This window comes from Chrysochloris asiatica, unplaced genomic scaffold (assembly GCF_000296735.1).
Source record: "Chrysochloris asiatica unplaced genomic scaffold, ChrAsi1.0 scaffold00116, whole genome shotgun sequence".
In the NCBI taxonomy this organism is placed as follows: Eukaryota; Metazoa; Chordata; class Mammalia; order Afrosoricida; family Chrysochloridae; genus Chrysochloris; species Chrysochloris asiatica.
In genome coordinates, this window is record NW_006408634.1 from 9005530 (window position 1) to 9018979 (window position 13450).

The window sequence follows — 13450 nt, forward strand, 5'->3', positions numbered from 1 at the left end:
ACTTTCACTAACCTCCCAAACCGGTCTCTACAGTCTACAGTAGAGGGCGCAAGAAAAGGCAGAATGTTTTCTTTTTTGCCACACACGCCCTTCCAATCAGAGAACTGCGTGAGATAAGCGCGAAGGCGGAGACTAAACTCTAAACCGGGGGGCGGGGTTCCTGTAGTCTGTCACGTGAGGGTTGACTGTCAGCTGACGGGCTCAAGGTTCAAAAGGTGGGGCGTGGCCCCAGCGAGGGCAGCGGATAATTAGTGGAGTGGAATACAGAAAGGTAGGGTTTGGGGCGGATCCTTCATGGTGAAGATTAATTTATGTCGAGTCACGTGGGCACTACGGCGCACTGGGACGAGTGAAGATGCAGTACGCGGATATGTGCGCACACTTCGATTGGAAGTCGCGGGTCACGGGGCGTTGTGCGGAGGCAGGCGGGGGCGTGACCAGTGGGGGCGCGCACCTTTCTACGAGGCTTTGGATTGGTCGGCGTGGGTCACATGGTACTGAGTCGCCAGCGGCACGCGCTAGTGCGACGTCAACGCAGTCAATTAAGCCTCCCCAATTTGTCTGTCGCGGTTAGGTGGGGACTGTGTCCTCCCAGGGCCCGGGTCGGACAGTTTGCCGAGTCCCTGTGCTGCCGTCATGGACAATTCCGGGAAGGCAGCTGAGGCGATGGCGCTCCTGGCCGAGGCGGAGCGCAAGGTGAAGAATTCGCAGTCCTTCTTTTCCGGCCTGTTTGGGTAAGAACCGGGCCGACGTCCGGCCGGGATCTAGGCAGAGGGGACGAAGGAGTCAAGGCCGCGGGTGGCGGGGCTCGGGCTCGGGGATGGAGGGGATCCGGAATGAGGCGACATGGTTCAAAGCTGCTGGGGGCCACAGGCTGAGGGCCAGTGGCTCCGGACCCCTGACCCCACGGAGTGAGGTGAGACCGTTGGAGACGGCCGTGGGGACACAGACCGAGGCGACACCTTCTTGAGGCGGAAGATGGGCCAAGGGTGCTGTGAGAACTCTAGTAGAACCTACTGATCTACTTACTGAGGGATCTCCGAGATGTTGACATTGCAGAGGCCCGCGGAAGTGTGTTATTTGCGTGGGCCATGGATGAAAAGTCTGACACCAGGCCGAGGTGTGCACGGTGCCTGGGAGACAGTGATGACCAGTGGAAGGGGACCTCATACCAAGTGGGAGTCGGGTGGGGACGAGTGTGCAGTGGGGGAATGAGATATGCTGGCCTGGCTGAGATGGAGGGACCACAGGGGCTGAGCTCGTGCTGTGTTTATTGCTGAATAAAGGCGGGGAGGTTGACAATAACTGGAGCAGGCCGAGAAGGGCATCTTCGAGACAAAAAAGTAACTCCTGTGATGGGACAGAATTGATTAACTCATAAGAACAGTCCCCACAACATACTTTGAGGAAGTTTAATGGTTTTGGTGTTTCAAAAAGCCCAGGTTTGAAGTGTGGTTCTTCAACTTACCGTATTTGTTACCTGTAACTTGTTGAGGTCGTGTCGGTTCCGACTCATAGCGACCTTGTATAGGGCTTCCACGGAGCGGCTGGTGAGTTTGAACTGCCGACCTTGCGGTCTAGTGCATTATCCCACAGCAGGACTCCTTTGCCTATAGCCCACCTACATATATAATGCACACTGAAGACTGTGCATAAGGGTGTCACATGGTTTGGAAAAAAACAAAACAAACATCTAGTGAGTGTATTACTTTTGTAAAAATCCGGTACTTTTAGATCATAAGTGTGGGGTCCTGGGTTGTTGAACTTCTTTACCTCAGAGGTTTGCTGAGGCAGAGGGCTGAGTACCAGTGTAAGTGTTGATAAGTGTTGAAAAGCAAGTGGGGAGGTGCCGTGGTTAAGGACTGTTTCTTTGCTGGAGGAAAACAGGCTTGAAGCCTGTAGGGCTGGAGGAGACCTAGGTCTGGAGGGAGATGAGCAGGGATGCTAGGGGGGATGAAGAAGTGGTTAATGTGGGACTGTGGCTCTGGACAGAGGAAGTTGGGAGCCCTGGAGGACCAGAGGAGGGGGAGGCTGAGGGAGAGACCGGAAAGGGTGAAGGGGAGGCTGGGGACACAGTAATGAGCACTAGGAGAAGAATTGGTGGGAGTCTTGGCGTGGCACTATAGGATCAGCAGCTGCTTCTAGGAAACCCTATACAAGGTCGCTATGAGTCAGAACTGACTCAACAGAACTTAACAACAACAACAACAATCAGTGGGAACTAACTTGATGACGCTTAACGAGAGGAGCCCTGGTGGCATATAGTTAAGGGCTTGGCTGTGACCCGAAAGATTGGAGGGTTCACACTCACCCAGCAGCCCCTTGGGAGAAAGATCTGACAATCTGTTCCCATAAAGATGACAACCAAGAATACCCTACAGGGAGTCCTCCTTGGTCATGTGCAGTCGCCGTGAGTCAGAAGTGACTCCACAGCACCTACCAACAGCAGAGTTAGGAAGGAGTCCCTGGGTGCCTCAAACGGTTAAGCACTCACTGCTAGCTAAGACTACTAGCTAAAAGATTGGCACTTAAAGTCACCCTGAGGCACTTCTGGGAGTCTTGGTGTGGCATTGTGTGTTAATGCACTAGACTGCAATGTTGGAAACCGTGTCTATACAGGGTCGCCCTGAGTTGGAACCAGCTCCAAGGCATTTAACTACTACTACTACTAGAGGCACCTCGGAAGACAGGCGATCTCCTTCCAAAAGTTCTCAGCCGTAAAAACCCTGTGGATCAATTCTGCTTTTCATACCTGGAGTCCATAGTGGACTCCTCGGCAATTCAGGACTACAGAGCGTTAGGAAGAACTGAGGTAGAGGTGGGGCCCAGACTCTGAGAGCCCAAGGCAGAGACTGCGGAAGGGGGAATTTGGGTGAATGGCCTGGGGGCTGGAAGCGACTTGGGAGCCAGCAGAGGTGTAAAAAATGAAGGGGAACCTTTCTAGGAATGAGAGGGCGGAAAGAGCCGTCTCTTGTTTTTTGAGATTAGGGTTGTGTAAAGCTTTTAGAGCCTTGGTAGTTCTACAGTGGGCTGCTAACAGAAAGGTCGGCGCTTCAAGCCCACCAGCTGCTCAGCGGCAGAACGATGGGGCTGTCTACTCCGGTAAAGATTTACAGCTTTGTAAACCCTACTGGGCGGTACTACCTCTGTCCTACAGGGTAGCTATGAGTTGGAATTGATCCGATGGCGATGGGATTTTGGAAATGTGTATCACAAGGATGTGAACCGCGCAGCCTGGAGAAACAGCCCATACTGACCACTGGTAGGGTGTGGGAGGTGTTTAGGAGCTGAGAGCAGAGGGAGGGAGTGTTTGTTTTTCTTCCCTCACAAGGGGAGAAGTTCAAGGGCAGTGTTTTGGGGGTGGGGCCAAGAGCTCAGTTTTAGGCTGTAGTTCTCCACTGTGGTTGTGCGTGTCTGGTCCCTTCCAACTAGGAATTGGGGTGCTGTTGGGTTGTGGTTGGAGGGAGCAGCTAGGGCAGCAAGATCAAAGTCCATGAGGCCCTTGTAGCCTGGCTGAAAGGCAAGGTTTGTTGTTGGGTGCCTTTGATTCGATCCCGACTCTTAGTGACCCTACTAGAAGAGCTTCTAACAGTTCATGGGAAATTCCAGTATCTTTTAATTCCGTTGGTGAACTTTTTGAAGCCCTATAGGGTTCCCTGGGCTGAAATTTAAGGGAGCAGTTTGCCAGGTCTATTCAGCAGCTGGTGAGTTTGCATTGCCGAGTGCTCAACTGTTGGGCCATCTGGGCTCCTTAAGGCGAGATTAAAGGCATTGCCCTGGAGTCGGTTCTGACTCACAGTGACCCTGTAGAACAAAGTCGAACTGCTCCCTAGGCTTTCTAAGACTCTCTGTTTTTATGGAAGTGGATTTTGCCACAGTTTTCTCCTTTGGCTGGTGGGTCAGAACTGATGGCCTCTCAGAGCACCCAATGCTTAATCCACTGTATCACCAGGGCTCCTTCAGGCAAGACCATTGTTGTCACATGCTTTTGAAGTAGTTCTGACTCAGAATAGTGGTCCTATATAAGGTTTCTGAGGAGCAGCTTCAAAGGTGTACCGATTTTGCAGTTAGCAGTCCAGTGTTTATCTACATCACCAAATACAAGCAAATCAAATTTGTGTGACGAAATGAGGGCTCCACTGTGTTCCGCAGGTGACATTCTGGGATTCCCTGTGAGTTGGAGGAAGGTCCTTTGTGACAAGTGTGCTGGCCTCTTGGGACCCGAGGCAGCAGGACTAGTGCGAACAGATGTCCACAGGAGGGGAGGTCCTGCCCAGCATGACAGAGGAACAGGGGGTGGGTTCCTGAAGAAGAGGCTGGCTAGGTTCCGGCCAGAAGATGAACAGCAGTCCTGGTGAGGAATGGGGATGAGGGGCAGAGGAAGCCGCTTGAGCCAGGCCCAGAGGTGGGAAGGGTTAGCGGCAGGGAGTTGGGTATTCCGGGTTGTCACCGTGTGCTGTGTTCAGTTGGTTCTGACTCACAGGGCAGCCCTTTGAATCCATGGTATTAGAACAGAAAATTCAGACAGGGACAAGGGGGAGTTGAGGCTGGCAGGGAAACAGGGATGAGCCCCAGTCCAGGAGGACCTGTGGAGAAAGGACTTGAACTTGAGGGAGTCAGGCGAGCCTCAGTGGGAGAGGGGTGTGGGTAAAGGGTAGGTGAGATGGCAGGAGTGGAGGCGGCAGAAGTAACAGTACTACCCATTGCTGTCAAGTCGCTTCTGCCTCCTGGCGACCCTCTGTGTGTTCCGGAGCAGAAGTACTCTGGAGTGTTGTGGTTTCTAGGTTGTGATCTCTACAGAAGTTGATTGCCAGTCAGGCCTTTCTACCATAGCACTACTGGATGGCTTCAAACCTTTAAGCTTTAAGTTAGCAGTCAAGCACAAACTGTGTGTCACCAGGGCACCTCAACAACAATAATGACACCAAAACCTAGCTGCCTCTGAGGTGACCCTGACTCTCAGCGAGCTTCTAGAACAGAATAGAACTGTTTCTGGAAGCTGACTGCCGCCGCTTTCTCCCGGGGAGCAGTTGGTGGGTTGGAACCTCAGACCTTTGAGTTAGCAGTTGAGGGCTTAACCAGGGTGGGTATTTAATAAATATTAACTACTGGCTCCAACTCGGAGTCAGGCCTGGGCCAAGCTCGTCACCTGCCTTCTGTTGTTGTTTGACGACAGTGAGTTAATTCTGACTCACGACCACCTCTCATGACAGAGTAGACTCGGAATCTTTATGAAGGCAGATTGTCAGGTTTTTCCTCTCTTGGAGTCACTGGGTGGGTTTCCCTGTGGAGGTGGCTGCTGGGAGGCTCAGAGAAGCTGATTCCCACAGCCAGCAGGTGGGAGGGGCAGCATCCTCTCCTCCCCCCAGGCCTGTCAAAGCCCAGAGCCCTTCCCCTGAGCCCTGTACTGGGCTTCCTCCACAGCTACTTCTGGGGGCTCTGTCCCACTACTACTATGTTCAAGAAGGACGTTGGCACACTAGCTATATTGGGGAATCCCTGCCTCTTCACCCTCTCCTCCCACCCCCAGGCATGGCTGTTTTCCTCAAGTATTTGAAAGAACAAACAGACAGCTCTTAGTCCCTTCTGGCTTCAAGGGGCGAGAAATGAGGGGAGTGAGTGATCAAAGTGAGGGCCCAGAGACGGGGCTGGCTGACCTCCTCCTGCTGGACCCTGCTCAGAGCACCCACCTCAGGGGCCTTGTGGGCGGGAACCCTCAGGGCACCTCCTTCCCCTCTTGTCTGTTGACCTTTTACAAACCCCCTCTTCTGCAGGCCTTCGCAAGTCAGAATGTGAGGGGCCAGGCCAGTGACGCCCCTGCAGCGGAGCTGTCCCTCACTGTGGTGGTAGATGTTGGTGCAGGCGGCCTGATAAATGCTTAGCCACCGCCGTACCCTCTCCTGTGTCTGGGCTGGCAGGCGCTAGGGGGCTTTGATGCACTAGTTGGCTGCTGCTGCAAGAGCCAAAGCCTCGACTCCCGCCTGGTCTTGACCTCCCCTTCCGGTGTCACCCAGACTTCCCATTTAGACATTTCCCCAGTAAATTCCCAGGAGACAGTAAAGGAGGAGCGGGAAGAGTCCTCATCCCAGTGGGCTCGGACCCTCCCGCTGCACCCCTGTAGCTCCTGTGGATTGCAGCCCGCTCTGTTCCCTGTGATTTTCCTTGTCCTCAACATCATTCCTGTGAAGGGGTGGCGCTATGGGTTAGGCTGTAAAACAGAAAGTCAGTGGTTGTAACCCACCAGCTGCTTCTTGAGAGAAAAAGAGGCAGTCTGCTTTCATAAAGATTTACAGCCTCTGAAATCCTAGGGGACAGTTCTCTTCTCTCCTGTAGAGTCGCTGAGTCAGATTCCACTCTACAGTGGTAGGTGTGGGTAACATCCCCCCTGTCTGCCCCCTACAAATCCTTTTCTAGTTGGATATTGTACAAAAACAGTGGCACTGCTCTTTCCTTTACCACAGCCATTTCTACTCAGCTGGCGTTGATAATTGCAGGGCCCACACAGAACTACTCAGACACTATATTCACAGTTATGGGGTTTATTAGGAAGTTAACAGGTTACAAAGCAGGATCAGAAATGCTCAGGGCTGCCTCTCCTCAGCTGTGCCCACAGGCAGGCCTCTCTCTGCCTGGCCAATGTTACAAAGCTCTCTTAAGGCTGCTGATAAATGCCCACTGGACACACCACTCACTTCTAGCTCTGTGGGTCAGCAAACCTAGCTTCCCCCCAGTTAAGTGTGCGGAGGCACCCCACTGTGCCAACAAGCCTCCTGCCCAATAGTCCCTGGGCGCCCTCCCCTGCCTTGTGCTCTGGTTCTTGCTTCCACTGCTACTCCTCAAATGTCACAGCTTTCTGTCCCTGGGTCAAGTAGGTTCAGTGCACAGGGATTGCTAGATCCAATGGATGTGTCCCCCTCCTGACTCTTCTCCTTAATGGTACTGAGATCTCCCATTCCGCTACTGAGGCTGGCTCATTTTAAACCCACTGACCAATCCCTTCGTTAGATTTCCAAGTGTTTAAAATCACAATTAACCTTGCTAACCACTCACAAAGGAACCATATAATCTTTCTTCCCCTCTTCTCTTAGCGAAACCCATTAAGGCAGAAATGTTTAGTGGGGGTTTACAAAGACTGTGGCCAGAAGAGACACTGTGCCGCAGATACCGACATGGACAGGAAGTGTCTTCTTCCCCCTGAGAGGCAGAGTGTCAGGATCCTGATGTCATAGGGCAGTTTCAAGGAGTAAGTGAGCTGATGTGGGTAGAGTGGTTGGAGCTCAGTGCTATCCGCTAAGTGCTCACTGGTCGCGCTGTCTCTATTACACTGACTGTTGTCATTGGGAGGGGGGCTGAGGGATGGAGACTAGAGGTGACCGGTGTTCTGTAGATACACCAAAAAGCAAACCCACCCACTGCCATTGAGCCCATTCCCACCCATAGGACAGAGTAGGACTGCCCCAAGACTTTCCAAGGCTGTCATCTGTATGGAAGCAGATGGCCGCATCTTTCTTTCTAGAAGCAGTTGGTGGGTTTGAACTACTGACCTTTCAGTTAGCAGTCAAGTGCTTAGCCTCTCTGGCACCAGGACTCTGATATGCACAAATAGCAGGTATTACAAATGAAATGTTGGTACCTTGTGCCTGTGGGACACTCCCAGGAGCCCTGGCGGGACAAGGTGTGTGAGGAAGAGTTGCTGCTCCAGTCAGGCAGGGTCTCCATGTGCAGGGCCCCTCAGGGAGCTCCACAGAGCAGGGGAGGGAGCCAGGAGCTTCCAGAAGACCTTCAACCTGAGCACGTTTGCAACGTGTGCCCTGCTGAGTGTCAGGATCCACTGGGGACACTTGGCACCTGTTGCCCGGTCTGAAGGGACGCTAGGTGTCTGGGAAATCTGGCGAACTTCCCACCTTGGAGAGAGGGGACTTTGCTGTTTGCTCGTGCAGAGGGGACAGTGCTGCTCCTGTTTGGGATGGGGGCAACTGAAAGGTAGGGCTCTTTTTTTTTTTTTTCTTTTTCTATTTCTTTTAAGAACTTACTTGTTTCTGCTGGGTATATGCACAGTATAGTAGCTACGAGTTCAACAGTGTCTACACATACCATTCACTGATGCTGGTGTTCTGCAGCCATTCTCACCCACCTTTGCTGAGCGGTTCTTCTCCCTTCACATAAACTCACCGCCCCCTAAGGTTCCTATCTAACCTTTCTAGTTGCAGTTGTCATTTTGATCCCATAAGGGTGATGGTGTGCCGTGGAGTTGGTCCCGGTTCATAGCCACTCCAAATAGGGTTTCCAAGTCTGTAAATCTTTATAGGAGCAGAAAGCTTCATCTTTCTCCTGTGAGCAGTTGGTAGATTCAAACTGCTGACCATGTGGTTTGCAGCCCAACTTGTAACCCACTATACTACCTGAGTGCTTATCCTGGTGTGGCGCTGTAGGATAAGCACTCAACAACAAGGTCGGTTTGAACCGCAAGGTTAGTGGTTCAAATCTACCAGCCACTCCTTGGAAACTCTATATAGGATCACTATGTGTTGGAACTGACTTGACAGCACTTAACAGCAACACTAATACCAAAGTGCTCCTTGGGCTCCTTTTGATCCCATATGGGTAGTTTCTAAAAGAGCACACTGCTCAAGGCAGACATGATTATATGGTTCCGTGAAACTATTGCTTGGTTTGAAGAAGACTAAAGGGGATCTGTTTGCTTTAAAGCTTCTGTCAGTGCAGTAGTTTGGTGGATTCATCCAGTCTCACGCTTTAGAAAGTCTAGATTCTGTGAGGATTTGAAATTCTGTTCTTTATTTTCCCCCTTTGGATCAAGATTCAAACTCAGGGGGTCTATCTGAAGAAAACACAACAGCTCTTGGGCTATTAAGTCAGCATCCTGCTGGGGGACAGCAGGACACCAATGTAAGAAACACTGGGGTGGGGGGCTGCCTTTCAGCAAACATAACTGGGCACATAACAAGGAAACGTCAGCACTTGTGGAGAGGAATTGGATGGAGGGAGGCCCAGGACTCTGGACACCGCAGAAGAGGCATCCCTTAGGGATCTTGGTAGGGAGGAGACTCTAGAGTAGGTCAGAGTTTCTAGAATTTGCTCTCTGTATGGGGTGGATGGCAGTGCCTCACCTAGTGGCCCACCCCTGCTAGTTGGCAAGAGTACTTGCCTGGTGGACAGAGCCCTGGTGGTGCCCAGGTTAAATGCTCAGCTGTTAACCAAAAAGGCAGCCTCTCTGTGTGGGAGGGAGATGTGGCTGTCTGCCTCCGTTAGGATGTACAGGCTCAGCAACTCTATGGGCCAGTTCTGTGAGTCAGGATCAACTCGACAGCTGTGGGTTAGGCGTTGGTTGGGGACAGGGCATGGAGTGTCAGCCCCATGACAGAGGGAGGAGCCCAAAGCTGGGGAACCAAGAACCAGACTCAGGTATGAGATTGCACCCCCACTGCGGGGAGCGCAGAGATTGCCATTTCCAGGTGGCCCCATGCCCCAGTGCATTGCTGCTCCCCTGTACAGCACATGTCCAGGGTACCTCATATAAAAAAACCCTGACAACCCTGGTGCCATTGAGTCAATTTCAGCTCACAGTGATCCTGTAGGACAGAGTCAAACCGTAGGAGTAGTTACTCCAAAGGGTTTCCAGGGTGGTAATCTTTATGGAAGCAGACTGCCTCATCTTTCTTCCACTGAGTTGCTGGTGGGTTCAAACTGCCAGCATTTCTGTTAGCAGCTGAGCACTTAACCACTGCATCACCAGGGCTCGCCTTGACCTTTGACTCCCCCAAAGCTCTTCTGAGGTCAGTTTACTCACTTCTGTTTTAAGGAGAAAGTGCCTGAAGCCGTCATACACTTGGGGGGCGGGGGGGCTTTTTTGTCTGTGGTGGGTGTGGACCCTGTGCTGTGGTTGGGAGATGTGAGAATGTACCCCCACCCCCATCTTGCCGTGCTTGCCGTGTTCATAGTCCAACAGTGGGTGAGAAAGGGCTCTGCTCTCCCAGGAGAGGCAGCTGGGAGGTATCCTGGGGATCCTGGAAGCCCCACAGCCAGGGATGCAATTGGACAGAGCAGCACGACTGAGCTTCCTACCCCCGTGCCAGGTGAACCTCCAACAGCCACAGCCTTGGTGGCTGAATGTTCCTTCTGCTTGGTAAAGTACAAAAGAGGAAGACCCTCAGTGAGATGGATTGACGTGGTGGCCGCAACAGTGGACAGAAGTGTAGCAAGGCCTGTAAGGATGTCTTATGACATCCGATCTCTGTCAGCTGTAACTGATGGCACCTAACGACAATGGTCACACCCAGCAGGTTGGCTCGGGAGGGACTGGCTTCACAGAGCCCGTTCTGCCAGCTGAGAAAACCTCACTCAGCTTGGAGAGGCTAGAACAGGCAGAGCTTTGTCCTCCCCGCCTCGTTTTCCAGAACACTTTGAATACAGCGCACAAGGGCAGGACTGGAATCCCCAAGCCAGAGTCCCAGTTCCCGGCCCCTGCCCCTTTCTGTTGGTGGTGGTAGGAAGTGCTGTGGAGTGGGACCCTGTATAAGGTTTCCCAGGAGCATCTGGTGGGTTTGAACGCCCAACCTTGCGGTTAGCAGTTCAGCGCTGATCCTGTTGTTGAAGTTACTTCGAATCGGTTCCAATTCATAGTGACCCTGAATAGGGTTTCTGAGGAGCGGTTGGTGAGTTTGAAATGCCGACTTTGCAGTTCAAACTGACCTTTCTGTCCAGTGCTTATACTACAGTGCCACACTAGGAGATGGGCAAATCCTATAACCTCTCTGATCTCCTCCCTTCCTCCTTTAGCCAGCCAGTTGCTGTAGAGCCAGGCCCAACTAACTCATGCCCACCCCGTGTGTGTCAGAGGAGAGGTGTGCTCCAAAGGGTTTTCAGTAAATCACTAGACCTTTCTTCCAGGATGCCTCTGGATGGACTCAAATCTCTAACCTTTCAGTTAGCCGAGGAGCCCGGGAATCCGCTTACACCGCTCCTCAACTGTAGAGCAGGGGTCATGCTCCTCCCAAAGGGTGACTGAGCATACACCCCTGCAGGCAGGGTGCCTGTGGTTGTGTGCATCGAGTCATTTCCAACCCAGTGACTTCCATAGGACAGAGTGGAACTGCTTTGTGGGGTTTCCTTGGCTGTCCCCTTTATAACACCCCCCACGCACACACGATTTTATTTGTTGTTTTTGAGAATATATACCAGCAACTTTTGCATACACAATTCAGAGACATAGATTACATTCTCCAAGTTGTGCAACCATCGTCCTCTTACTTTTCTGAGATGACAGAGCCCGGGGTAGCATAATGGGTTAGGCTACAAAGTCCACAGTTTGAGCCCACCAGCTGTTCCGAGGGAGAGAGATGAGACCGTCTGCTCCCCATGAAGATTTATAGCCTTGGGAACCCTATGGGCCAGTTCTAGTCTGTCCAGTATGGCTACTGTAAACTATAATTGACTTGAGGGAAGTAGTTATCTGAATTGAAAGAGCCCTGGTGTCATAGTGGGTTAAGCACCTGGCTACTTACTGAAAGGTTGTCAGTTCTAGACCAGCAGTTACTCTATAGGAAAAAGAGGTGGTCATCTGCTTCCAGAAAGATCCATGGCCTTGGGGTAGTTGTGCTCTGTCTTGTAGGGTCCCTGAGTTGGCATCAACATAATGGCAGCAGGTCTGGTTTCTGAGGACTGCTCTCCCACGAACATAAATCCCCTGCACCCTAAGCTTGCTGTCGGATGTCTGTCACTCTCCTCTCACTTCCATCCCATATAGATCGTTCTTAAGAGCACAGTGCTCAAGGCCGGCAGTATTCACTAGTTAAACTGGACTCCTGGTTTGGTGCTATAGCACTAGATTTAGAAGCAGAAGGTCGACAGTTCAAACCTACCAGCTGCTCCTCAGAAACCCTATACAGAGTAGCTATGAGTCAAAACCAACTCGATGGCACTTAACAAATTAAGCCATTGTCTGGTTTTAAGATTCCAGGGGATATTTTTGATTGAAGGTTTAAGGATGGTCTCAAAGCAATAATTCCTGGGATTCATTTACCTTTCATGGCTCCAGGAAGTGTTGCGTCCATAAGAAATTTGAAATTCTAGTCTGCATTTCCTCCCCTTCTGAGCTGTACTTTTAACAGAAGCAGATTGCCCGGTACTCCTCCCTCAGAGCTGCTGGTGGGTTTGAACTGCCGACTTTGCGGTGAGTGGCTGACCATTCAGTCACTGCTACAGGGCTCCCTGTATGACACCTAGGACACCCTAGGTGTCATACAGGGAGCCCTGTGAGACTTATAGAGGCTGCTGAAGCTCCTGTGGGTGGGCGGTTCTTCCCAGCTGGGGGTATTGACTACAAAGAGGACTGTGGCCACCACAGTGGGGAAGGCAGGATGAAGACCCCAAATGGGGTCCATTTGTCCTGCCTTTTCAGGTGCTATGGGAACTGCAAGGGGGCGTTTCCTGATGTCAGGAGGTACCCTAGCAGGTAGGGAAGGCAGGAGGGTTGGGACTGTCCACCAGACCCCTGACTGGGCAGCGCTCCTCCCTCCATGTGGTAGTCACTGAGGGGAAACCTGAACCTGAACCGCTTCCTCCTCCTGAAAGCTGAGCTGGTAATTATAGGCAGCCCTTCACAGCCCGGCTCTAGCCAGTTCCCTCTATTTCTGGAGCTGCTCGAAGCTGTGGGCTGAGCAGAGTAAAGCTGATGCAGCCTGGGAGGAGTCGGTGAGGGAGGGACCGGCAGCTGCCCCCACTGTCTACACCTCCACCACTGGCTCTCTTCAGAAGAGGCAGGGTCCGCTAGCTCATCTGGATGATCGTGGGCAGGAGGCCTGGTTGCCTCCTTGTGGAGGTAGCACTTTTTGTGATTGAAGTCCCACTTGGCCTGGAAACACAGAAGTGACCATGTCCAGTTAGCCGGTGGCCAGGCAGCCCAGTAGCTCAGAGAGCTGGGACTGCCCCCTACTGGTCTCTTTCCCAGCCCTTACCTTGGCCTCTAACGGGGGCGCCCCTCATGCCACCTGACCACAGCTCCCTGCCACTCCCATACTGACCCCAGACTGGAGTCTGTGTCTGCCTCGGGTTCTTTGCCACCGCTGTGCCCTCTAGCTGGAATGCTCTTCCCTCTTTTCCTAGCTAACTCCTTCAGCGTGGTTGAGGACTAATCACAGATTCCCCCATCCTGCAGAGAGCAGGGTCCTTTCTCTCCTGCTCCAGGCCCCCCAGCACTCGTCACTTAGAAACTGACTTGCTGGCTTCCTGTATGTTGCTAGCACCACCCTACCGCCATCCTTTTTGAGGCCCAGCTCCTTTTCTGTTAGCCACAGTGCCCAACACAGGGCTGTTCAGATACTGTTACTCAGATTAGTGTCTCTCTGTCAGGATCTGCTCAGGACCCTGGACAGGTTACTCTCCCCGCTCACCTCCCCATGGTGCCTCCCTCTCAAGTCCCACCAGCCATCCC

General features: G+C 52.4%; 1 protein-coding gene across 1 annotated transcript in view; it reads left to right on the forward strand.

The window, feature by feature from the left end:
- The first annotated feature begins 503 nt into the window (after positions 1-503).
- NAPA (N-ethylmaleimide-sensitive factor attachment protein, alpha) overlaps positions 504-13450 on the forward strand; it is a 31963-nt gene continuing 19016 nt past the window's right edge. The window contains exon 1 of the mRNA XM_006868233.1: positions 504-734. Coding sequence (XP_006868295.1) covers positions 637-734 — 98 coding nt within the window. The 5' untranslated portion in view covers positions 504-636. The remainder of the gene's footprint in view (positions 735-13450) is intronic.